General features: G+C 49.0%; 1 protein-coding gene across 4 annotated transcripts in view; it reads right to left on the bottom strand.

The window, feature by feature from the left end:
- The window catches only part of plxna1b (plexin A1b), a 211,125-nt gene that overhangs the window by 156,338 nt on the left and 28,874 nt on the right, over window positions 1-25,913 (bottom strand). For all 4 annotated transcript variants that reach the window (XM_086168083.1, XM_086168082.1, XM_086168081.1 and 1 more), the window contains exons 2-3: window positions 21,576-23,020; window positions 4,828-5,010 (exon numbers count right to left, since the gene is read on the bottom strand). In XM_086168083.1, the coding sequence (XP_086024209.1) occupies window positions 4,828-5,010; window positions 21,576-22,757 (1,365 nt within the window). In that variant the 5' untranslated portion in view covers window positions 22,758-23,020. The remainder of the gene's footprint in view (window positions 1-4,827; window positions 5,011-21,575; window positions 23,021-25,913) is intronic.

A 25,913-nucleotide genomic window follows, 5' to 3' on the forward strand; every position in this document is an offset into this window, starting at 1 on the left:
TATTCAAAGAGAATAGTTTGACGGCCCCTTAAATGCCTAAGTCTGGTCTAAAGTCTTACAAAAAAATACAAAAGTTGTTTATTTTGATGAAGAAAAACAGCTAGCTGGAGATAGCGTTAGCATTAGCAAGGGTCTCATATGCAAGTTAGCTTTACTTCTGCTGATTTAGAGAAGGATTTTTTGTATTTTTGCCGCAAATAAACCCATAAAAAAGTTTCAAAAGTGTACAGGATGTTTCGGGAGAACGGATCAACGGGGGTTTACATCGAAACATAGATTCAAACGTTTCGGTTTAAAGAACAAAGTCAAGTCGTAAGTGGAGCTTCTTCTGAATTAGCAAACATCTCGCACTTGAAAAACGGTCGACGAAGGGAGTTTGCAGCCGTACTGACGGAAAATGCATTTTATCTCTCAAAAAATGAAAATAAAAACATCGAGACGCCTCAAGATGGCCGCCTCGCACGTTCACGCTGATTTGATAGCAAAAAAAAAAAAAAAAAAAAAAGGTTCTTGTTTTAGGTGAGAGACGGAGAAGGTGAGCGTCGCTGTCAGCGGGAAGAAGAAGCCGTCGTGGAAAATGACACATTTAGTTTTTCTTGTTTGTGGTGTCGGGGGAGGAGCCGGGAAAAATATAAAAACGCAACGTGAGAATCATCCCTTTTTCATCTCGCTCCTTTTTCCCACGCCGCATCGAACCCCTTTCATCGTTCCACACGTCTCCAGCTCTCGTCTGTTCCGTGTGTGTGTGTGAGTGTGTGTGAGTGTGTGTGTGTGTGTTACTGCATGCAGTTGTGTGAACTAATGACCGAGGGCTACCAAACGCCCGCACAAAGCCGGCCTCTGTGCTGCTGCCCGGGTCAAACAACTCGTGGCTCACTATCCGAGCCAAGCGATGACACACACACACACACACACACACACACACACACACACAGGCAAGAAGGCAGGCGCTTCCCCATCACCACATTTCCTGATTAGGAATTTTTTTATTGAAGTGTCCTCCTCAGAAGGAAGGAGCACAAAGCGGGGGGGCCGGGGGTAGGTCAGCCACACACACACACACACACACACACACACACACACACACACACACACACACAGCTCCTTGTCTATTATTCTTTGCTCTTCTTGTGTGTTTGTCCCTCTTCGGATGAGGGTGCAGTCCTTCGAGGCCGACAATACAAAGAGCGGACACTCCGGCAGGATATCGCCGATCAATTAGGCCACTTCGTCAATGGTCAGCCGATCGATATCACCTGCATTCATCTCCGGGTTCTCCGGGTTCCTCCCGCGGTCCACAGACGTGCAGGAGGTTCACCGGAGGACCCGAATCGTCCAGACATGCGAATGAAAGGGCGATGGGTCGTATGTCTCTACATGTGGACCCGGGATCGACCGATTCCGCCCAATGACAGATGGGGAAAAGCTCCTGAGCGCAGGACAAACCGTACAGATAATAAATCAATAAATAAATGCAATGTATCCTTAAAAAAATAAAATAAAATAAAATAAAATAACACGTGCACGCAATAATGTCTACATGCACTGGTTGCACATAAAGCTAACAAGTGGAGCCCGTTAGCATAAAAAGGCTTAAACTCATTTCATAAAACATAAAAAGTAACATGAAATCTGAGCAGGAATGCTCTTCCTTGCATGCGAGTGAATCCTGATATGCATGAATGTCTCCTCCTTCCAAAAGACCATTATTTTTCATGAAAAAAAATAATAATAAAAAAATAAAAAAATTTAAAAAAAAAACAGACAAAATGGTCGTTTCTTCCGGATTTATTTTTGTATGCCCGTGTTTGCCACATTTCCACGGATAAATGAATTTAGCTGTAGAAAGTCAAGAGTTTTCCTTTAGATCAAACCTCACACACACACACACACACACACACACACACCTGAGCCTGGCACGCCCACAACGGGCGCACACCGGGCAGCGGGAGCCCCGACCACCTGCCACACCGGCCTCATGCGCTCGCGGCAGATGGCTCGCCCCCCGTGGAAGCAAAGCCCAGGAATTCAACTCCTAAACCAAGTGCGCGGCACAAACACGTCAAATAAAAATAACAAAAAAAAAAAAAGAAAATTAAATCCATAAACGGTCAGGGGTTGTGAAGTGGCGGTCGGCAGAAGCGGCTCGGTTCCAGGGTTTCCTCGCAAAAGGGCGGCGTTAGAAGGAGAGAGTGTGAAAGTCGGAGGAGGTTCTGACCGCGATGATGAATCATTCATTTGGAGCCGAACACTTTTAATCCTAAATATTAAGTGCGGCCGTTGTCCAGCCCGCCGCCGTGCCCTTGACCGCAGCGGCGCGTCCGGACGACCGCTGGAATTAACTCATCACGCCAGCTCTCTTAATCACACCCGTCTCCGATCAACCTCTGGTTGCTCCCGTCTCCATCTACTCCATCTTCCCAGCTGCGTTTCTTCCAGGTCGGGTTCTTACAAACGAGTGTTCCCAGCCTGGGATGATGAAGCCGATTTCACGTCGTACGGACTTTTTTTTTTCAGGAACTGGGACATTTCTTGGGTGCATTGGGACAGCAGAGGAACCAGGAACGTCTGCTCCGAGGAACATCTCAGCTCCTACTCTGAGGGAGGGTCTTCTTACGCTTCCATAGGAGCTAACACGTGCTCGGTGGAGCTCGGAAGCCAAGATGCTTCTTGCTAACTGTGCTATCGTCACTGGTCGGATGTGTTCTTGCAAGAAAATGTGACAGAAGCAGCGAGAAATAGAGCGATAGATCTTCTTCAAGATCTTCTGGCCTTCTCCGCCGAAGAGGGGCTTCCAGGGCTTAGTTTGGACCAGAGCATTTAGCTACCTGCTAAAAGCTATAGGAGTAAAACAGTGCAGGGAGAAGAACCAGAAGCCTCAGGTCCTGGAAACCCTGTAGCTCCTCCTCCAAGCAGGGTCTTTTTAAGGTTCCATAGGTAGTCATGTGATGTAGGTGATTGGTGGAACTCATAAGCCACTCCCAGATACTTCTTGCGCTATTTTTGAAACTACCATGGTCCCATCTCAGATGTTTCATTGTGACAAAATGGACGAAACCGGTGAGAAGCGGAGTAACGAAAGAAGTCCAGAAGGTCTTCTGGTCACAGAGGCGTTTCCAGGGCTCGCAGAGAAACATCAACATTTTGGCCAAAGTAACTGCCAAGTTAGCTAACGGTGCTCTTCACACATGCAGGGAGAAGATAGGAACACCTCAACCATCTGATCATTATTATTGCATGAACATTGCGGCAGCCTCCAACTCCATATTTTCTGTGTCATCCTCCTCCTCCTCCTCTTCTTCTTCTTCTTTGGTGGTGATTTTTTGGGCATACATGTCAGACCCCTCTCTACCATGATCCCCCATTGTCTTTGGGAATGCTGAACAAAAAGGTTCCCCTGGAGGAGGCTCCTTCCTGGAACCAAATTTGAGCCGGACACTTCTCAGAACTTTTCTGTGTGAAAGCTTCCTTGACGATCCTTGACCTTCACGAGCACTTTCCACTCGATAGCATTCACCCATTCTTGCAGGCGCTAACTGGGTCATCTTGAGCCACTGGGGAGCCTCAGAGTGAAGCTTCTGCATGCAGACGCGAGGAGCCAGGAATCGAACCGCCAACCTCCTGATTGGAGCAACACCACATCCTTGTGTGTCTCACACACACACACACACACACACACACTAGCATACCGCGGCTAGCCAAGGTGACAAAGACCGTGACGGGCGAGCAGCCGCCGAATGTCAAGTCAACATGGCGTCTTCGTTTGTCGTCTTCGCATTTCCTCACGGCGCCTGATACGGGAAGGGACACAGGAATCCGCGACGCCGCAGCCGCGTACATTATTATGCCGGCTGTGAGTGACAAACACGGCGCGCATACACAAATACGCATTAAAAAAGTGCACAAACACGCCGAGCTGATTATATATTCATAATATTGAATAGATGACAGGTCCTGAACAGCGCGCGAGGAAACGGGGTGAATTTTGATGAGCTTCCCATTTACCCCGAGAGCGCCGTCCTCGTAGGCCGACGCGCAAACACACACACACACACACAAAGACACACACCGCTACGCTACACCAACAGAACTTCAATTTTGCCCTATTGTGAGACAGCATTACTTCCATATAAATATTGTCAGCAAGTTAGTTATACGGCCCTGTTTATATTTCCTGCCACACAAAGGGCTTAACTGAAACAGCTAAAATCAAAAAGGGAGGAGAACAATCCCACGAAATCCGGCCGTGAATTCGACGGCGCCCGAGCGAGGGACGCCTGCCGCTCGCAGATTCCAGCCTCCGTTTATTTAAGGACGCTCGGGGGCAGAATTAATGCGGGAGAGACTTAGCGGGAGATTACGGAAATGTGTCCGAATGGGCGGACAAAGAGAAGTTAGCCGATTGAAAACGCCGTCCGTCGCTACATTTCTCCCGTCCGTCCACCTGAATCTACGATGAAGAAAAAAAGGTCTCGCGTTGATTTGAAGGCAAGCTCTTAAATCGGAGGGTGAGAGGATGAATTTGTGACTGATGTTACGACCGCAGAGTGAGAGAGAGTAGAGACCGGCCGGCTACGACTTGGAGCTAACAGGATTTGAAGCGGCGCCCCGGCTTCCTGCTGGCGCCGGACGCTTTTAATCTTCATATTAAAGGTGTATTCGCTGTAAAAATCCATTAAGCCGTGAGAAAAGGCAGTTCTATTTAGTCCAGAGCCCGGATTCACTTAGCGATGACCAGCGCGACCACCGCGGGTCGGAGGCCTGCGCGCCGGCGCGGAAACAACAAACGTTGCCGTTCCTCACAACAGCCATAAAAATCAGCTTTACCTTCTTCAGTTTGCCGTTGCGCGTCCCGACGAACGCCACGGTGTTCCCGCGGTAGTCGTAAGCCGCCACCGACGTCATGCCGTCGTCCTTGTCGATGAAGAGGGGGACGCCCTCGATGGTGCTGGTCCCCCCCAGCGGCTGGTTGAAGTCCTGGCCGCAGAAGTTGTCGTCTATCTGCAGAGGCTGGAAGAGACACGGGAAGCATACAAGGTCAACCCATCAGAAATATGAACGGTATGCCCGACGGTGCTTCTATTGCGCGGTCGGCCTCTGGCAAGAGAGAGTAGCTTATACAAAGCATTACTTACATGAAATTGATATATTTTCTTTGCTTATTTACAGAGGAGACACGAGGGGTCTCCAAGGCTAAGCAGCCATTCGAATTATCACTTGTTATTCTTGTGGAAATCTTCCTGTCTTGGCAACTGGACTTGAATTTGTTCACTTAAAAACATTTGAGCCCTCATCACAGAGGCTTCTTCGGTTCTCATGACCTATGGAGAGTGTCCGAAGATGACTGCCAGGTTTTTCCGGGCGGGTCTAGGTTACGGTGGCTTGTTGTGAAAGTGGAATCTACAGTTGATCTGCAGAAACCAGCTGTAAGGGAGGTTGTTATGCTAACAGGGGTGTCGTTCGATGGAACAAAAGAGCAAGTTATATTCAGTTATATCAGATATATTCGGGAACTCCCCACAGCTCATTAGAACTGAAGAAGCCTCCGGGATGAGGGGTGAGATGTCTTCAAGTGAAGAAATTCAAGTCCAGTTGCCTGAGAACCTCCACAGACACATCACTTGTTACTTGTTGGGCGGAGGCGTGGGCGCTGTCACCTGAGGGTGGAGCGCGTAACTCCAAACATTTCATTTAACTTGATTATCTAGCACAAGTGTCAAACTCAAGGCCCGCGGGCCAAATGTGGCCCACCACATCATTTCATGTGGCCTGATTGATAAACTACAACTCATGGCGATCATGTTACCCGCGAAGTGACCCGCCATTAGATCGCAGTGGATCCACATCAATGCCATTTTCAACAAGTGGAATTGAGAAATATTAATGATCCCTAAATGTCCAGGAAGAGAAAAGTTGCTGCAGATGGAAGGCTGTTTCCAGAAAGTCGGGAAGGCCAATACATGTTTGAGCTTCAAGGAGAAAAAGCGGTATGTCTTTTGTGTTATGAGGCGGCGTCGGTTGTCGAAGAGTACAATCTATGTTGGCATTTTGACACCAAACACGGAGCTAAGTATGCTAAAGTTAGCCTTCCAGAAAAACAACAAATTGTCCAGGAATTAAAAGCATATGCATTAAAATTCAAATGCATATGTAAAATTTTGAATGAGTTATTTAACATTATGGAGTAGTTACATTTAGCTTACACTACATTTGTCTACATTCAGTTACATTTATACTGGTACCATAACATGTTGCCCTTTGAGGACCACCATTATGCTGATGTGGCCCTCTGTGAAAATGAGTTTGACACCCCTGATCTAGCATCTTAAGAGATGCGTTGGTGCGCTGGCCATTCACGAGGGCAAAATCCGTCACCCAGAGAACCCCATTCGGCGAGGTCTCTCCGTGTGACAAAATCTGGAGCATTACAGTGTCACAGGGGACCGTAGCCTGGGGCAACCCGCTGACCCATATGATACCATAACCAGCTAGCGCGCTAACCTACGCATGAACGCGCGCCCAAGCTCACATTAAATATAACCAGTTGGCGTTAAAAAAGGCAAGCGGGCCAGATATAATGCATTATTTGGACCAAAACATTTGACCCTTTCTTCTCAGCATCTCAGTGTGTACTTGTATGCTTCTATATGATGTCTGAATGAGCGGGCGAATGGATGGCGGCGTCTCTGCGGCCCGATGACAGCAGAGACCGACCGCCTGATGTACGGTACAGATAATAAATGAATTAACAAAATAATGATTCACCCAATTAATTATCCCGAAGCTAATTAGCAAGCATTAACAGCAGTCGATTAAGTTACCGCTAAACCGCAAATGGCCTTTCCTTTCTATTGGCCTTCACAAAAACAAGGATCGGTATGGTTGGCGAGTTCTAGACGGCTTACCGAAGGGGTCCCGGAAGTTGTAAATGGGATTCTAGATTCACTGCGGCAATTTAATTTAAAGGTGTAGTGTTTCATTTAACCACTGCAATGTCACCCAAATAGGTAATGGGAAAAAAACAGGCCTTATTTTAATTACAGTTACATTTAGCCACGCTGCTTTTGGCAATGAAAACTAAATGAGCGAAATTAAGTATGCGTGTCTCTGATGAGATTTTGGATTGACTGCTAAAGTGAGGCAGGGAAATGGCGTGTGTGTGTCAAAGTGTGTGTGTGTGTGTGTGTGTGTGTGTGTGTGTGTAAGCAAGAGTCAACAGATGAATGTGTGAGTAAATACACACAGACACGCACGCAGCCGTATACACACTCCGGGAGAGTGTAAATGGCAACGTAATCCACAGTCTTATCACTACATCATCTGATTGATCCACACGGGAGAAAAGATAACACACCGCCGACCCTCGCCACTGCCTCGGAAACACAAACACACACACACACACATTATAAACCCGTAATCCATTTTCTTTTTCCATCTTTAGATTTCGCCATCCAGTTCCAGCTGCTGATTAGGGCCCAAAAAAAAGTGTCCAGGTCCAGCCGTACCATCTACTACGTCACCCTAAATCAAGAGTCAGGTATGCTTTCGTACCGTATGGCGACAGGTACATCAAGATTTTTCATTGTCACTACCGTCGTCCACCAGGGGGCAGCGCAGAGCACAGATCAGAATTCGGCATTCCCGTTCGGACGACAGAAAGAGACGATGTTGCATGAGGGCGGAGAATTCTCCTCTCTGGTTTGACCTCTGATGTTGTCTTATCAATTGCTGGTCGTACTTGAGCATACAACATCTGCCCCCTTGACATATCTGCAAGCTCCCCCAAAACATGCTGAATTTTGTAGAGAATGAATGCGGAGGACAAAGGTAAGGCTCTAGGAACTTATCTTTTTTGGCTTTCCCTCCAACTCACCATATTCTCTGTATCTTCTTCTGTCAAACCAACTAACTGCACATCTTTTTAACTTTTGTCTTTGGAAGAAGAGATGGAAATGAGCCCTCCGCCCCCTCCTCGCTCATGGTCTGTACCGGGTCTCCACTTTTAGTGCTTTCACACCTTGTGGTTTCAAAGCGCTTTACGCTAGATAGCCATGCAAGGCCATAACCAGACCATAGGGCGCAACTCGGGGTACAGCTTCTTGCCTGAGGACACTCCAGCGGGCAGAAAGGAGCTGGGGAAGGATTGGATCATCTTCTCACAAGCATATGGACTAGCGCCATGTTTCCTAAAGTGTGTACAGCTGTGAACTTGTGTGTGTGTGCATGTGTGTGTGTGTAGGGGTCCCTCGGCTATTAACTGAAGTCAACAAAGAGGCCGATCTCTTTCTTAAGCTTGTATGCTGACGTCAGAAGGTAGAAACAACCTTCTAAAGGAGGCCTCTGTATGTTGTTCAAGAGACTGGGACAAGGGCACACACTTCCATTACCTGAAACAACTTTCTTTTGTAACCACTAATGGCCCGGGGGCAATTTATTTTCCGAGGTACAAAGGCCACTGACAGGTAACACACAACACATACACAAGCGCGGACTTGTAAACCTGCGCTCACACAAACACAAACACACACAACGGGTCAGCTATTCAGCCGAAGCATCTAGTTTGTTTTTTCCGTGTTCGACCAAAGGTTTTGGCTGCGAGCCGCAAAACAATTCCCATCTTCTTCATGTGACATATAACTGGGGGCAGCAATTTTAAACCATATCGTCGTGGGAAACAAAATCCATCAATCTGGATTAGCCTCAACCTCTCGTACCTCTCCCGACACACACACACACAGGAAATTCAATGACGTCACAGCCTAAGGGATACAAGTTAAAAGGGTTACTCCATTTTCTAAGGAGGCCTGTCGGAAATATTGTATGCACAAGCCCGGAGACAACGAAGGCTCACACACAAGCACACACTCCGCCGCCGCCGCTAAACACACTGGGAGCCTGCATGGGTCGTCTCTGGGGCTGCGAAGGGTAAAGGTGCTTATAGCATTCTTGCAAATGTGGAATGCGGCGGCATTGAACAGAAGGCATTTCCCTTGAGGTCGGAAAGCATTTTAATGGAGGGTAGGTTCTGATGCCTGGTTCCTTCAATTTATGGCTGCGAAACATTCCCACGTGAATCTGAGCTCATGTTCAAGTACAGCGAGGATACGCCCGCCCCTTGTTGGAAGGAAACCGCGCTTGATGTTTCGCAGTGTTGTCGGAGACACCGGAGGAGTTGTGCAAACACCGACTTCCACTGGAGGGTCTCAAAAGCGGGGAAAGCAAAAGTTCATTATCGGGATTTCTAACGGCGTGGGTACAGCAACCGATTTTGTGGATTTATAGGCGCCCAGAAGTCGGTCTTCTCTCCCGCTTCAGGCGAGTTGTTTCCTCCTCAGCGCTTTTATGGAGTGCATTTTATGGATTTAGATGTCGCTCATTTGTTTTTAACAATGCTGCTCTACACTGAGAGTTAATAATGACAATAAATCAAAATACAATCCAGTCTGGCTGCGATGAAATTCTCTGTCATCCAGGTTTCGGGTCATTTGCCGCTTTTGGACGGTCCAGCTCCGATTCTGTTCCAGGAACTCGCTTCTTCCGGGGAACCTTTAAGTTTTGCATTCCCAAAAACAGTGGGAGACAACAGTAGAAACATCTGCGACATGCACCTTCAGCTCCACGCTCCAAAATAAACCACCAAAGAAGAAGAAGAAGAAGAAGAAGAGGAAGAAGACAACGAGGACACGGCATTCAAGGAATAACAACCATGTGTTCTCAGAAGTGTTTTTATCTTCTCCCTGCACTGCTTGGCCGTGTGAAGAACCTCACTAGCCGTTAGCTAACTGCAGACCTATTTTGGCCAAAATGTTCCAGCGAAAGCGGCTCATGTGCCAACTTCAAGGACGGAAACTAACTCCAGTTGGCGCAATAAGATTCGATACAACCCCGTTCGTTTTCCCAAATCATCACGCTTTGGTTATTAGCCAATTCTGCCTGGGAACTGACTTTTATTGACTTCTCGAGCATTTGTATATCAACAGTAGCTAGCAAGAGATCCGCACTCGGTCAATGAGAGTGGAAGGAAAGTGGGCAGAAGGCGAGAGAACTTGTGGCGTGTACAGAGTAGCACATGTGAGCCGTCAGCTGATACTCAGGGTCAAGACAAATATGTGGCCTAGATACTGCTGATCCGATATCTTCGGCTTGCATAAGCACACACACACACACACACACACACACCAGAAACAGCCGTTGAGTGACGCGGCTCTGACCGATCCGAAGGCGCCGAAATAGGAACCCATGAAGCGCGGTAGATAGTTTCAACTTATTTAGCGCTTTCACAGCTTGCCGTTTCAAAGCGCTTGATACTAGAAGGCATCCCCCGTTCACGCACACGTGCAAGGTGCTAGCCATGCTAACCGGGCTAGCAAGGGTAACGCGAGGGCCAGAAACAAACCACCTATCATCTGATTGGAGGGACACCCGGTCCGCAAGCTGAGCCACATCCACCCTCCATGTATATATATATATATATATATACAAATGGGTTATAACGCACATGTACACAAAAAACCACCCCATAATAATATTGACAAAGCTCAGACGTGCACTTGCTGCCCAATGCCGAAGCAAAGCGCGTGACTTATCGCGGCTACACCTCCGACACGACACGTCAGGGAAAATATGTCTGGGCACAGGCGGCGCCGGCCTCAAGGGGAATTCGTCAATAGTCGCCTCTTTTTCGCGCCATGTTTGGAAACACAACGCAAACCTGTGCAAGGGAACATACGGTGCACGCTCCCGTCGGTCGCTCGCACGGCGGCTACTGAGGTGAAAGGAAAACATGCATGGCGAAAACAAAAACATTCATTCATGTTGTGGCCGAGAAAAAAAAAAAACGAAAAAAAAAAAAAAATCAACCATGCATCATTAAAATATAATTTTATCTAAATAAAAACTGCATTGAGTTAGATTAAGGATATACGTATATATACATATATATAAAAAAAAGGGAACACTTAAAAAAACAATATAAAAAATATACACCTGTGTGAAATCAAAGTGTCCACTTCGGAAGCAACATTGATTTATTTGGACTTGTTTTAAGGCCATAACATCAATGTTGGATCAACCTGCCGTGTGTTTTTACACTTTCATTTTGAATGTGACTCCAAATCCGGACCTCCATGGTGTAACAATCATACATTTGATTTCTATTTATTGTTTTGTTGTCAGCGCATTTAAGTTTTCAAGAATGTTTCATTCATTCAGATGTGTTATTTTAGTGTTCCCTTCATTTTTTTGACCACTGTATATATACGTAAATAATATAGATGTACATTTATTTACATAAACATATATATATATACACGTGTGAATACACACACACATATATATGAAATTCAGAAAATGTCTGCTTTTGCAGATATAATTACAGACTGGATGCATGAAATAACCTTGAGGACTAAAAGACGGACGGGCCGAGAGGAAATCGGCATCGGTGACAACAGCTGCTCCTCCGCCGCCGCCCACGTCGTTTCCCCCATCAGGAGTTAATTGGTTGAACTAATCAGACATAAATTACGGAATTTAAAAAAAAGCCCGACACCGGGTGATTTCAGGTCACCTGCTTTCCAACAGGAGCAGCGTTTGCCCCCCTTCATTATCGGCAACATTACCGCCACGGTTGACGATTTAATTTACATCTTAAGTGACGGAGGAGCGTTTTGGCTCAATTTCTACGTCGCAGCTGTCGTATTGATGATCACACTCACAATAGCTGCTTGCGGACGGAGAGGTGCTACGAACAGAGCTCTGAGAACTGGCCCAGGTAAACTTTGGTTCCAGGAAGTAGCGTCCTCCACGGGAACCTTCTTGTCAGTAAGGGACCTCTGTAGTGAGGGGCATGACACGTATGCTTAAGCTCTGCTCTCAAAATCAAGCCACCGAAGAAGAAGAGGAAAACGAAGTGGACAACACGGAGGTGGAAGCTGCCACGGCGTCCATGGACTAATAACCATGGACTATCAGATGGTTGAAGGGATTTCATCTTCTCCCGGCACTGCTTCGCCGTGTGAAGAACGCCATTAAGCGTTAGCTAGGACCTCTTTCTCAGTCCATTTCGTATTGATGATCACACTCACAATAGCTCCTTTCGGATGGAGAGGTGCTACGAACATAGCTCTGAGAACTGGCCCGGCTCAACTTTGGTTCCAGTAAGTAGCGTCCTCCACGGGAATCTTCTAGTTGTGTAGAACAGAAGGCAGAAAGGGAACTCTGTAGGGAGGGGCATGACATGTATGCTTCAGCTCTGATCTCAAAATCAAGCCACCGAAGAATTGGGGGAGACGAGGTTGACATTTTATCTTCTCCCGGCACTGCTTCACCATGTGAAGAACGCCATTAACCGTTAGCTAGGACCTCTTTCTCAGTCCCTTTCTTGCTGCTTCTGTCCATTTTGTCCCAAGAGCACAGCGGACTGGTGACCATGATAGTCCCTGCTTGGTGGTAGGAGCTAAAATGCTTAAACAAAGCGAGGTCAGTGGATCCTCTGTTGTCTGAAAGCACCCAAAAAACAACCCCGTTCCTGAAAAGTTTCTCGAAACTGCAAAAAGTTCCGACAGTGCAAAAGCAGCTACTGGCTCTAAGCCTTCACATCAGCACCAAATCTGTGTTGGACCCCAGTCAGATTTCCACAGCTGTAACCGGGCAGCTCCACCGCTGTGGCACAAACAAAGCACCGCTCCCGAAGCAGGGGGGGATTATTTTTCATCTTGTCCCCGTCCAGAAATATCCACATCCTAAAGCTAAACTTTTTATCAATAAGAGCCCAGTGAGGATGATTTAATAGCCTGTCTCCTTTTCATGGCCGTCAGGAGAATTCTTCCTTTTCATTGTTTTCGCTTGTTTTCATCCACACTGTCACCCGCCACGACTCTCGCTGAGTTCAATTTCCTTTCAGCTCGCGTCGCTCCTGCGCCCCATGCCGCGTCGTGTCACCTTGTCATTTGCAAAAGCGAGGAAGAAGGAGCGCTCGTCCCGATACGGCCGAGCTCCCTCCAAAGGGGAAAATACAGCGGCGCTTAGTCGCTTAGAAAACCAGACCGGGATTCATCGGTGGATCTGAGCACACCGGGTCAAAGGGGATGCCGGTTCCGCTCTGAACGGGCCCGCCTCAACTTTTGGTGTCTGTCAATGCACAAATGTCAACGTTGCATAAATAGGAATCCTCGGGACCGGCGCAGGCGCTTGCAATTCCACGCCGTTCGGTCAAGGAATTGAGCAAACTGAATTGAGATCTTAAATTTCGCAGCGTCTGAAGGTAGCCCCGCCCCCTGCAGGTTGGACTGTGATTTCCAAATAATTCATCTTCCAAGGAAAATCAACAGCTACATGGCAGCTACAAAAAATAGCAATGCACAAGGCACAAATTTAATATTGTGTTCCAGGACTGCAATGGCTAATCGACAAATGGCGAAAAAAAAAAAAGTAGCCTGGTCATCAACGACTAAGCTAGGTGCATGTGATGTCACCACGGACATTAGCGCATTAGCGTAGCCAATGGAAGTAGCCCAGAGTGAGACATCACACTTTTCCTAACTGCTTGGGAGCGGTGGCCAAAGCGAAGCTAACGCGAAGCTGACGGGAACAAGAGATGCATCTCTTGGGTGTTTGCATGTTTGTATTTTCATTCCTGCTTGTAAAATGTGTTGAATATTAAAACTGAATATTGGTTTAAACAGTTTTGCGCCGTTGTAACCGTCGTCATTAAGCGTAGCCACTGTTGAAGCGGCCATGGATGAAGAGTTAGCATCCAACACCAGAATCTCATCAGGCCGCTCACTAATATGGGCTTGGAAGGCGATGCGCGGCATCTGGTGACAGCGCGCGGATTGGAAAAGTGTACCATTGCCCTATTTAACGGCATCGAGGGCGTGTCACAAAAATCTTTAAATGTGTCGCGGGGGAGAGGAAGGGGGCAAATCATCTTCCATTTCGAGCGGCGGCATTGATACGATCCCCACCGATCAATAATTCAGAAAGAGAGTGGAATGCACCAGTTCCATATCGAGGGCGGTCGTTTTCCATGTTGAAAGCGGTCCAGGCAGACAGCGAAACCTCACGGAGTTGGCACCTTTTCAGAGGATGCCGCTTCCAAAAGCTGTCACCACGTATTTGGACCACAATGCGACTGAAAGGGAGCGACAGAAGAAATAATATGGCCTGCGCGGAGCGCCGGCGAGAAAGAAAATACAATTGCACTCAAGGAATCGCGCAGTCTGCTTCAATGAATTTATGCCAGTGTAACCTCACAGTCGGCTGGAAACAAGGGGCCGCTTGTGATCAGTTCAAATCCCGACACCAGCTGGGAAAAAAAGGGGGCTGGGAAAAAGTGAATGAGTAACACACATCCTCCCACCATCATCAACCACCGCAGGGGCCCTTGAGCAAAGTACTTAACCTCCGACTGCCTGATGGAGCTGTTTTAAACCCCCCGGAGGAAGACCGGGTCAGCACACTTAAGACCGCAAGTTCTTGGTCGGTTTTTTGTTTCTTTTAACTCGAACTTGCCACGCTTGTATGAATAAGTTAAAGTCATATCCAGTCACGTCAACAGGAGGACGCCGTTCAGGCTCATTTCTGCTCAGGCTACGTACGTGAACTGGGGAACGACCCTTTCAAATGTCACCGCGAGCTCTGCGTTGCCGCGGTTGTGAAGCGATGCATTCGCCAGAGGGCTGTGCGGAGTCCACTTCCTGGTTCCAATGACTAACATGGCGGTGGACGGCACTGGTCTGTGCAGCTATTAGATACATGGCGGCCTTTCCAGCGCCATGTTGCTTTCTTCTGAGCATACCGTGCAACCCTGCCCCTACCTCTTCCCATGGCACTGCGCCATTTGGCCGCGCATCCGCAAGCTCCCGGAGGACGCACAGAATTGTGCAGGAAATGAACCCGGAGGACGAGCAGAAGGATTTGGGCGTATCCGGATTTAACGTTGATTATGTATGACCTTAAAATCCAAAAGGGAGTGACTTCTCTTCTCACTTTGCCTGACTTGATGACCAGAAACAAGGGAAGACGGATCAGAACCCCTACTTCGTTTTGACGACAGTACCTTCAGTACCTCAAATTCCTGATAGGTGAACATGGGCAGGCTGAGGGAAGACGGCGTTAACGGGAGCCGCCCCGCAACCTAACGGGACCTTTTCTACTCTCACCAACATCGGCAAGGTGGAAAAACAAACAGCGGGAATTCAAACGACAAATCAGAGCTCCTTGTCATGCGGAATAAAGGCGCCGTGCCTTTTCCACATTTTTCTGATTACTTCTGATAATGATGTATGCAACGGCGCCCACACACAGTACGGATCAATACACAATTACACTGGCAATTAGTATCATTAGAGTGGAGCTAAAGATGGGGATTTGTTGAGCTAAACACTCCTCAGAGAGGAGGAGAGAAAGGTCAGGAAAATAAAGAACTGAGCCGCTCTCAGACGAGCTGCATGGGGTCTTTTCCAAAAGCCTTCCTATTGTCCTTCAATAATGAGATGGCGGCGGCTCTTCGGGGGACGGGATGCGCCCGTTACTTGCGCGGCCGTTAAAAAATAAAACACTATCAACATGTGGCAAAACATCACGACTCAAGTAAAATAAATTAGAAGATTTAGAAGGCCGGCAAGTGGTCGTGTCTGCGCCGGCTTGAATTTGACACATCGCACTTCCCAAATTTTAGAGCGTACCGAAAAAGCGGATTTTGGCAGCGGAATATTAAACTGCCAAACTGGGAGTCAGTTTTACTGCTAACGCTACATGGATGCAAATTCATTCGGATAATCACGGTGCTCTTTGCTGTTCCGCAGAGACCACTAATTCTGACTAACGTCCACTTAAAGTAGGCGGACGCAGAGGCCCGAAGTTGGGATTCTGCGGTAATGGATCGGTGAATGCCAGAGAACCAGTTGAAGAAAAACCCAAATGACAGAAATGAGCAATGGGAACTCCAATGAGCGATTCATACTTCGGCGCGCAAGTCCGACACGTCTCGCCAGCACAGCGGGACCGGAGGAACGAGCAGCTGCTCCGGAAAGGGAATTTCAATGGTCACACAATGGCCGGCCTCGGCGGGTTATGGATTTCACAGCGAACGTCACCTCTGACACCGTCTGCCGCCAAACTGCTGGCATATGAAAAAACATAATAATGCTTGAGCTGCGATTGATCCCGATTGATTTATGTATCGCCTCGTGACAAAGGTCGCACCCCCGTCATCAATCTGATGACGGAGAGAAAGCAGCCTGACATTTGAATCGCTGTCCGTCCGACACGCACTGGTTGTTTCCAGTTGGGGGGAAAGAGTTTCCCGATCAACTTCTGGTCAAAAACCGTGACTTCTATTTCCATCGATAATGAAGTCGCACAATAATAATAAAGTCCCGGTCAGTCGTTGTCGGATCTTACGGTGGACTTATTGTGTCTCCTTGAAACGTTCCCGTGGCGAGTTTCCGGGATGTAACGTCTGGAGTCGGGAGTTGGTTGGGTTTAGAGGGTTCGTTCGCTTAGTAAGTGATGATTAGTTTCCAAAGACGGGGTTGTTTTGAAAGCCATCTCCGTGCACAGGAGGCCGTAGCAACACTAGCATGTGTAGTAAACATTCCAGGCCAGTAGTCGGTGGTGTGATTTAGCGCTGAACAAAAGCACGCGTATGCCCGGAGGCACTTCCCAACTCTGCCGCTGCCGCTGCAGTTACGGTCCAACCACCCGCGCAATGCAGTTGACTGTAACCTTTGTGCACATGCACAAGTGCTGCCTTTTCCCCGTCTCCATGGAGACAGAGGCATTTTTCAAATCTTTCCAAGTCGGAACCCTTTTTACATATTGTTCCTTTTTTTTCCCGGGGGCCACAAACAGCGTTCTCGTATGGACTCAACGCAACGCAAGTCTTGAGTTTTGGCGAACCGGGCCAAGATTGAGTGGGGTTGTAGATGTTAGCCTAGCTTGAAGAACATGGGTACGAACTCAGGGGACTCATCTCAGTCGGAATCTGAACGGGGAACTGTAAAGTTAATGTGTAGATTGCAAAAAATAAAGATAGTTCGTTAGTTACGAACTGACCGACTAGCATTTATATAGCTGGAACTCCCTACAGTGGAGAACAACTGCAGAACTTCTGGGATGAGGAGGTGGAACATCTTCAAGGAGGGAAACCGAAGTCCACTCGCAACCATTGGTTTAGAAGATGACACAGGAGGCACGCTTGTCAGTAAAGTTAAAGGTAAAGTCAAGCTTTTGCTTTGATAGGACCAAAGGACGGCTGCAAAAACAGCTTTAGAGGGCATCTTGTTGAAGATGTAGTTCCCGAAAGCTGCGTCCAAACAACCAAGAGTGAAGTCTATGTAGACAGGAGAAGCTCTGGCCACGTATAAATAATGATTTTCTAGGCGTGTCGGAAGTGATGGGTGCAATCAACATGAAGGTACCTTCATCAAACTGACCTCCAAGTAAAGATACCCCTTGAGAAATCACCCCTTTTTCTTCTTCACCGTTCAGATTTACTCCAAAACCCACCGTTTGCCAACACCGAAGAGGTCAGCGCAGGGGCCGGCTGACGTTTCCCGACACCCCGACTTCATTCACACTTTCTTTCTTCTCCTCCCCCCCCCTTCCAATCATCCACCCTTTCCTCCTGCTGCTCTTGGCAGAAGAGGATGTCGGTCCCCACCCTCTCCAACCGTGAATCACTGCCTCTCTTCCCAGCATACCCTGGCTGTAAAAGGAAAAAAAAAAAAACTGGTCGCCGACTCTCTGGCAATTTTCCATTCTCTTCCCATCTTCCTGCTCTCTGGTCTCCCTCAGCATCTTCCTCCGGCTCAGTAAGAATCAGCGGCAGTGAGCCGTGCAGAATGCTTACCAACACCCACGACAACAGCCACCGCCTAATGTTAAGACGCATTCAGGAAACACAATAGACGACAGCGAGGAGAGAGCGATCTCACGTCGGCGAGGTTTCAAAGTACGGTTTCATACTGACGGCATCATTATCGACATGTGACGGCGGAGAATTGTCATTTGCAGCCGCTGCTCAGGCAGGAGAGGCCTGTGACAAACCTGAGAGGAGGAAGACAACGTGGACAACATGGAGGTGGAAGCTTCCACAGCGCTCATGGAATAATAACCGTGGACTATCGGATGGTTGAGGTTCTTTATCTTCTCTGCGTGAAAAACCCTGTTAGCCGTTAGCTAACTTCGGACACATTCTAAGCCTAAATGTAGATGTTCCTCTGCCAAGCCCCTCTGAGGCGTAGCTAGCGCAGCTTTGTCGCTAGAAAAGAGCGGAGAAGCGACCACGATAGCTTTTAGAAATGATGCTCCAGTGAACTACAAGGAGCATCTGTTAGCCGTTAGCTAACTTCAGATACATTCTAAGCCTAAATGTAGATGTTCCTCTGCCAGCCCTGGAAGCCCCTCTGAGGCGTAGCTGGCGTAGCTTTGGTCGCTAGAAAAGAGCAGCGAAGCGACCACGATAGCTTTTAGAAATGATGCTCCAGTGAACTACAAGGAGCATCTGGTCACGGGCGCAGCTTCCACTCCACGGCACGACTACCAATGGTCCGCGGTTCCCGGTTCCTCTGCTGTCCAAACGCACCGAGAGACTCCCCGGTTCCCCGAAAAGGTTCAAGGAACTGCACTTCCACAGCGAGAACGTGGCTTATTTGTCCGGATGCTGCGAGCGGCAGAGCTTGCACAAGCTTGTCAGCCGTACGGTCGGTGGACAATCTCTTCTCCAACACCTGAACCGACAAACTGATCTCCAACTCTTTCCAATCACAACATGCATTCTTTTCTTCTCTGCCACTAGTATATTACTCTTTCCCGTTTGCCACTGCGACTCGTGGCTCGAAAATACAACTCCACTCAACAGTGTCCTCCCGTAGGACCTGGAATGCCGTCCATCTTTGACTGGTGGAGACAGGAACTCTGCCAGGCGGGGTTTGAGGGATGAGTGTTCGCCTCCACGCGTCTGTAGATGTCTCGTTTTTAGACGCCACTACTCTTTCGCCTCTTTATTTTCCTTCGGTTTCTCAAAGCGCGCATCCAACCTGCCTCTCCATCCCCCCCACCTTCCATCTCCCTCTGTGGAACTGGCTTGTATTGATTTGCTCTCAAACTGGCGAGAAGGTCAGAGGTTCACTAATAACGCTCAGGGACAAAACAGACACACAAACAAACAAGGCAGCACACGTACAAAGCTGGCGAATATAGCCAAGTATCACGGCTGAGGTAGCGAATGCGGCGCGTGAGATGTTTATAAAGTTCCGAAACGTGTCCGATCACAACAAAAAAAAACAAAAAAAAGAACCGCCACCGTCTCACCGTGTCCATAAAATCTCACCCCGATGATGGCCAGAGGCTAGGAGGCTACGCTCCAGCACAAATATAAACTCCACACTGGGAGCCAACGGGTCTCCTGGCCATCAATCATGGCTACGTGGCTAACAGCTGCGCGAGCCTCCCGCTCTCCTGGCTGCCCTGCCCTCTGCACCGCTGCACGGCAGGGTCAGACTAAACATCTCTCCCACAACGCTCAATCAGACCTTCCGGCGGCGGGCGATGATGAGCTCGCAGAGTAGAGGTTAGAGAGGTACATTTAAAATTCCCGGGTCCTGCCGCCAGCAGCTGGAGAGTCAAACACGGTGAAGAAGAAGAAGAAGAAGAAGAAGCGAGTCACTTCAGACACCTTAGTAGTTACGGGACTGTTGCTGCGCCTTACGAACAAACCCAAAGGTGTCGCAGAAGACTTATACCCAGGTTTTCCAATCGATATATCGCACCGGTTTAGCAACGGACATTGATTGACGAGTCCAACGCGACCTCCGCGGGTCTTATGTACCGTATTATCCGGACAATAAGCCGCTACTTCTTTCACGCGCTTCGAACACCGCGGCTTAAACAACGACGCGGCTACTTCATAGATTTTTGGGGGCTAACAAGCTTCACCAAAACATTTGTCCTCGTCTCATCGGACCGATGAGGCCGTTCAATTCCGACTGCGAAGAGAGACGACTTTAATGGTTTTAGTGCCGTCTTTGTGTTATTCTTCATCCGTGTTACAGGCATTGTTTGGGGAAAAAAGCATTTCCAGTCCATATTTGGGGAGGTTACCGGTATGTATTTCATAAAAATTGAAAAAAAAAAAAGTTTCTGTGTAAAAATCTCATATTCCAACGTGGACACCTGCGAGTGCGGCCTATATATGTACACATGGATTCATTTAGTTATTTTTCACCGATGCGGCTTACATTCAGGTGCGCTCAATAGTCCGAAAATGACGGTAGTCTTTCTGTTTGGCGTCGGTTGCCCCGCTGAGCGTTCGCCGGTCGGCTGGTGTTGCGCATTCATACGAGGTCAGACTCTGGATCCTTGGGACGGATGAATGTGCTTGAGGTCAGCGCTTCGGGTCATCTATTAACCCCGAGCTCACCCCTCGGGCTTCACTGCTGTCACCGGGTCAGCCAGTCGGCTCGTCTGCGGCGCTATTACATCATTATTGCTGACAGGCTGTGAGCCGCCGCGGACGAATAATTAAAAATCACGGGTAAAGAAAGCCTGGATCCGAATTCCTTTTGCCGCAGTAAAAGGCACTGAGACAGAAGAAACCCATTTGAGAGCAAAACAAATCCAAGGAATCTAGTTTCCAGACTAATGATGGTTGCAACGACGGTTGATAATTTGATATAATCAGAGCGGGATTCCATTTGTGGTATGTTATTGTTATCAATCAGCTAAAACCCCGACGAGCATTCCTACAGCGCGATGTCACACAGCGGCCGAGCTATTCTAAAGAGCAAAAACGATAGCGTGCTAATGCTAGCTGGGCCGAGAGCATTGCTTGACGTTGAACACCGCAAGCGCGCTGACGAATGAACGAATTTCTTAGTGCGTATTTGTACGCGAAACGACGGCGCGATACGGACGAAGTTCGGAAGCTAGCACATCCCGTACGCTCGTCGTAAAGCACGGCGTCTCGCGGTCAGCTGGGAGTGTGTGTGTGCACGGCTGTGTTTGTATCCCATAAATCATGCGGGGCCACGCACTGCGGATCAGATGGGGAGAAAAACAAGTCAAGTTCATGCTATCCCAGAGGATCTCGCGCTGCAGAACACCGAATCGTACTGTTTGGCTTTGTGAGTGTGTGTGTGTGTGTGTGTGTGTGTGTGTGTGTGTGTAAGAGCTACTCCTGAGTGACATTTCACAAATCCAGGGGACTGGGCTAATGATGTCCCCTGTCTGACTAAATCAAAGTAGCAAGAGGTTGTGGAGCGGTGAGAAGGAAATCAGGCAGAAAAGAAGACGGAGTAAGACCTCCCTGATGCTGTCAGATACCGACCGTAGGCCTGCAGCGCCGGCAGGTTTGAATTTACATGGACGATGCTAATGAGCAACGGCAGAAAGAAATAAGCCCGTCCATACATTATGGAAAACTATTTCACGACAAAATGCATCCCCCCCCCCCCGCGTGGATGTGAGCCCTTTTTTCGGTAAAGTTGACAGAAAACGTCTCTTGAACCTTTTTTAAGACCGAGGGAATCGTGTGCAGGCGAGCGGGATTAGCTTCTGAGGTCGCAACTTACAGAGTTGATGCAGGCCAGTTCCTTGTTGAGCAGCCACGGTAAGGAGAGCTTCCCTTCTCCCTTGTAGCAAGACTGAATCCTTTCTTTGATCTTCTCCTTTATCCTCCTCAGGGTGAACAGGCACAGCGCTGACTCTTTGGGTGGTTTGGCCCGGTTCTTCTGACCCTGAGAGAAGACCGTAAAGAGGATGTCTTCATTCTCCGAGATCCCCAGAGAGTTGGCCAGCTGCCGGCCCGGCCGGGCCAAGTAGGCATCCTGCACCAGGCGGTACTCTACTCCGTCTTTGGTGCAGCCGATGGGGAACTCCACGTAGGAGTAGAACTTGGGGTCGTCCACGCAGAGGCGGACAATTTTGGAGGTGAAGAACTGCTCCCCGCTGGCATCGGGGGAGGTGAGCTGAGTGTCCAACTGCATGGTCAGGTAGTAGACAAACTGCTCGCTGCTGAAGCTGTAAACGTAGTAGATGTCGAAAGCCGGGAACTTGGACAAAGTGTCCGACGGGATCTTGAGCTGAGAGGAGACGAACTCGTCCTGATAGACGAAGCTGAACATGTCGGCGTTTTCTTCGTTCTCCATCAGCTTGCGGCTGGACAGGGTCGGGAAGTACTCGGACTTGCCGTCGATGGGGGTTCCGATGAACAGCTTGCTGGCCGTGCTGTGAGGGGAGCTAATGATGACCCCCGACATGGTACCGGACTCGTCCACGCTGGACAGGTAGTGCTCCTTGCGATGGTGAGGCTCGCCCAGCTTGAAGAGGTCGTCCAGGCGAAGGAACTGGCAGATGCCCTGCGAGGTGCTACCGCAAGCGATGAGGCGGTTCTGGTCATAGTCTATTAGGAGAAGCTTGTTCACATTTTGGATTTGGGCGAGGTCATGAGGGCAGGACTGGACACTCGGCGGAGGGTAGCACTTTTCGTTGTCCACCACCGGGCCGGTCATGTGGCTGCGGAGTTTGGTCAGGTTGCTGGACAGCTTGAAAATCCAATTGACGGCTCCCACGTAGACTTCTCCGGTTTTGTTGTGGATCGCCAAATGCGTGAGGCCCCACTCCGACGGCGTGAAGCGTCTGAAGGGCGGGGGTTGCCCTCCGGACAAGGACGAGCTCACGATGAGCAGAAGCCCGAGGTGGAGCCCGGGGATCCCCGGGCCGGGGGAAGCCGCCGACCGCCGTCGGGGAAACATATCCGGGCGGTTTTGGGGCGAAGCTCGGGGGGGGCGGGGACGGAGAAAGAGGAAGGTAAGGAGGAGCGCAAGTCTGGTTCCGAGTCCCAAGTCAGGATTTCCTATCTTTTGTTCTCCACTGTCGAGGAATAAGGGAGGACGGCGGGAGGGGGAGGGAAGAAGACCGAGCGAGGCGAATACAACTCCTATTCTTCCGCTGTCCCGCACTTGGTCTGGCAAGCCGTCATCGGGACCATCGTCCGCAGAGGCACGAGCTGGGAGGCCTGCAAGGCAAAGAGAAGAAATGACGTGAATGTCTAAACGACGCGGTCTATCGACGGGCCTGAAAAGGCGCAGACATTTTACGACGGGGGAGATAGATAGATAGATAGATAGATGGATAAATAAATAATCAAGCTGACATTTGCCCCGGTGATGAATATATGATTTCAAATCAATTCTGGAAGGAAAACGTGTGTCGGCACTTAATTATGAGGGGCGACGGCGAGGGAAGAGCCAGGCGATTATTCAAGGCCCTGTACACATAATACAAGTCTGGCTGAAATGAGTTATGGACTTACAACATTAAACTCTTTAATATTTCATAACTTTCAACTGTGGTGGATTTGCAGAAGGCGTGTGTTTGAGAAAGTGCCAGTGGGCACTGTTACATTAACAGCAAGCAATTTATTTCCAGGTCCGCTCCGAGGCATTCCTGTCATGGTTCGAACAGGATCAACAGACTTCCCAGAAACCCCTTATTGTAATTATGGCGGCAATTCCGGCTATCATATCCAGGCCTCGGGTCCCCGTGGCATCTCGCGGCGGCTCACGTTCACGCTGTGCTTCCGTGTTAAAAAAAAAAATTCATTCCGATCCATAAATCATACCGCGAAACGACGACGCGCGGCCAACCGGTCGGCAGCGAGATGGCAATCTGTATGCAACTGAAACGGCGGCATTCTATCTATTATGAATTGGAAATACCAATAAAATCCTTTGGCGCGGCTCAAGTCCGGCCGCCACGGCGGAATACGAATGTCTCGGTCGGCCCGTTGGCTTCGACATTCAATTTTGCTTAAAAGTACTTCGTCTTAGAACTTTATCTTATTAGTTGGACAACCGCCGAAGACGTTTTTCATTCGGGCAATAACGTGCAGTTGAAAATCTTCAGACAATAAATGGAGGTATGTTCAAAAATGGCCCGCATATCTTCGGACTCTCGAGCGCTAGCGGTCGTCTCCGGCGTCGCTCCAAAGACTTTAAGGCTGCGAAACAACGATCGCTACGACGCCGGATACTTTGCGTCTCGGCCAATCACCAAGGGACACCTAGCAGAGGAAACTCAGGGGTCCAGGTGTCCAGAATGAGCCTTGTCTACATTGGCTACCAAGAATTAATTTGACTCTGTTAGTTGTTCTTAAACTGATTTCTGTTGCGAGGAGCGTTAGCGCCGTGTGCACTGCCGGTTGACAGGACCAATCATGTTCTTGCAGCGCCGGAACATTCGTTCTCCCCGTAAATGCTGATTATGCAAAGCGGCGCGCACCCCTCCCAGGGTCCCCGCTCTCCAATTTCACCTTGACTATCAAAGTGTCGGCGCAGAGGATGTTTTATAACCACGTCAAATCGGGAAAGATGAGGGAGTCTACGGCGGGGAGGGGGCTGGAAGATGCAGAGGCAGGGGAAGGGATGCAAAAACTGCTAGATGGAAGAAATAGAACACCTCGGAATTGTCCACTAGGTATTAACCTAGATACTTTCGATGTGGAAACTGCTAGCGATCTAAAGCGGCGACTCATTTGGGCTCAAAATACATCTTCCCGTCCTGCCGTCCCTTCAACGCAAGCTACAGCATACAAGTCACGTGCAGCCATGTTAGGGCTCAATGTCTGCATGGCCTTCAGCCGGAGCGGTTAGCACGGACGCTATACCACAGTCTGTGCATGAATTTACTGCACAGGAAACGAATCGGGATCGGGTTCTTCGACACGAAGGCCGAGAGGCCTTCGGTGAAGGATTGAGAAGTCCAAGTAATTTAAATACCCGGAGTCATCTTACAAAGTTACGTCTGCCAATATTTGGCATATTCATCATAAGGTACGAGCCGCCACCGTCGAGACATTCCCCCGAGACGCCTGCGAAACAAGCATCCACAGTAAAACAACGAGCCGGCCTATATCTCTTAAAAAAAAAAAAAAAATTACTTGCTCGATGATGTTGTCGCTCAGCGCAACGGCGGCAGATGTCAATTTTAAGCATGGCGGCACATAAAGGGGAAGGGGGGGGACGAAAGACCGATTTTCTTTCGATAGGGTGAGGACAGTGGATGAACGAGCATCCAAATAGGGCCGCGATATGAAATAAAGTCTCCGGTAACTCCTCTACAGCCCGTCCGGCCGCAGTTTGGCGGAGGAGAGTGCGAACTAGCACGGAAAATTGCATCCGCTTATTGGCGGAAATACATCGGTTATCTCCGTGAACGGTAGAAGCGAGTGCTTCTCTAAAAACGGCGTGGCAATCAACTCCCCTGAACCCTCTTGTTCCACCGCCCGCCTGAGAGACCCATCCGTCTACCGAGAAGGCCTGTCGGGGAGATCCTTTGATTTTCTTTTAAATACTCGAGTATTTCGCCCCTTCCTCCTCATCTCTTCAAACTCCTCCGCTTCAATCTCCTCCGGAGCCGAGGTGAAATGGCGAGAACGGCGGCCCGGGAGCCGTATCTGGCGCCATCGAAAGGGGGGAAAAAAACAACATGTCAATCATTTTGGGCCGGAGCGCGTCTGCGGCTTTGGGAATGGGCAGCCGGCGTATCGGGGGAACGAAGGCTGTTATCACATCAGGGAAAAGCATTAAAGCGGACGGGCAGTAAGGGGCCGAGTTGATTGGATTTGATATCGTGGCGCCCTATGAATCGACAGAGGACCGGAGCGTCGCTACAGTGGATGCCGGGGAAAAGGGATTGAAAAAGAGGTAGGGGACGTAAAATAATAAATAAAAAGGCCTTCTCTTGGCTCTCGACAGTCTTGTTTATGTTATCTGACAGCGGTGGGAATCCTCGGTAGATGGGCTTCTGCGCTCTCCGGCGAGGTGTCTGGCGACTCGCGACTCTTGCGAGTCCGCCCGGATCGGCTCTTCCCCCCGGACGCCTTTTTTTCCTGCGAAGCGACTAAACCC

Source organism: Fistularia commersonii, chromosome 21, assembly GCF_037954325.1.
Source record: "Fistularia commersonii isolate RoL2024-O1a breed Wild chromosome 21, RoL_Fcom_v1.0, whole genome shotgun sequence".
NCBI lineage: Eukaryota > Metazoa > Chordata > Actinopteri > Syngnathiformes > Fistulariidae > Fistularia > Fistularia commersonii.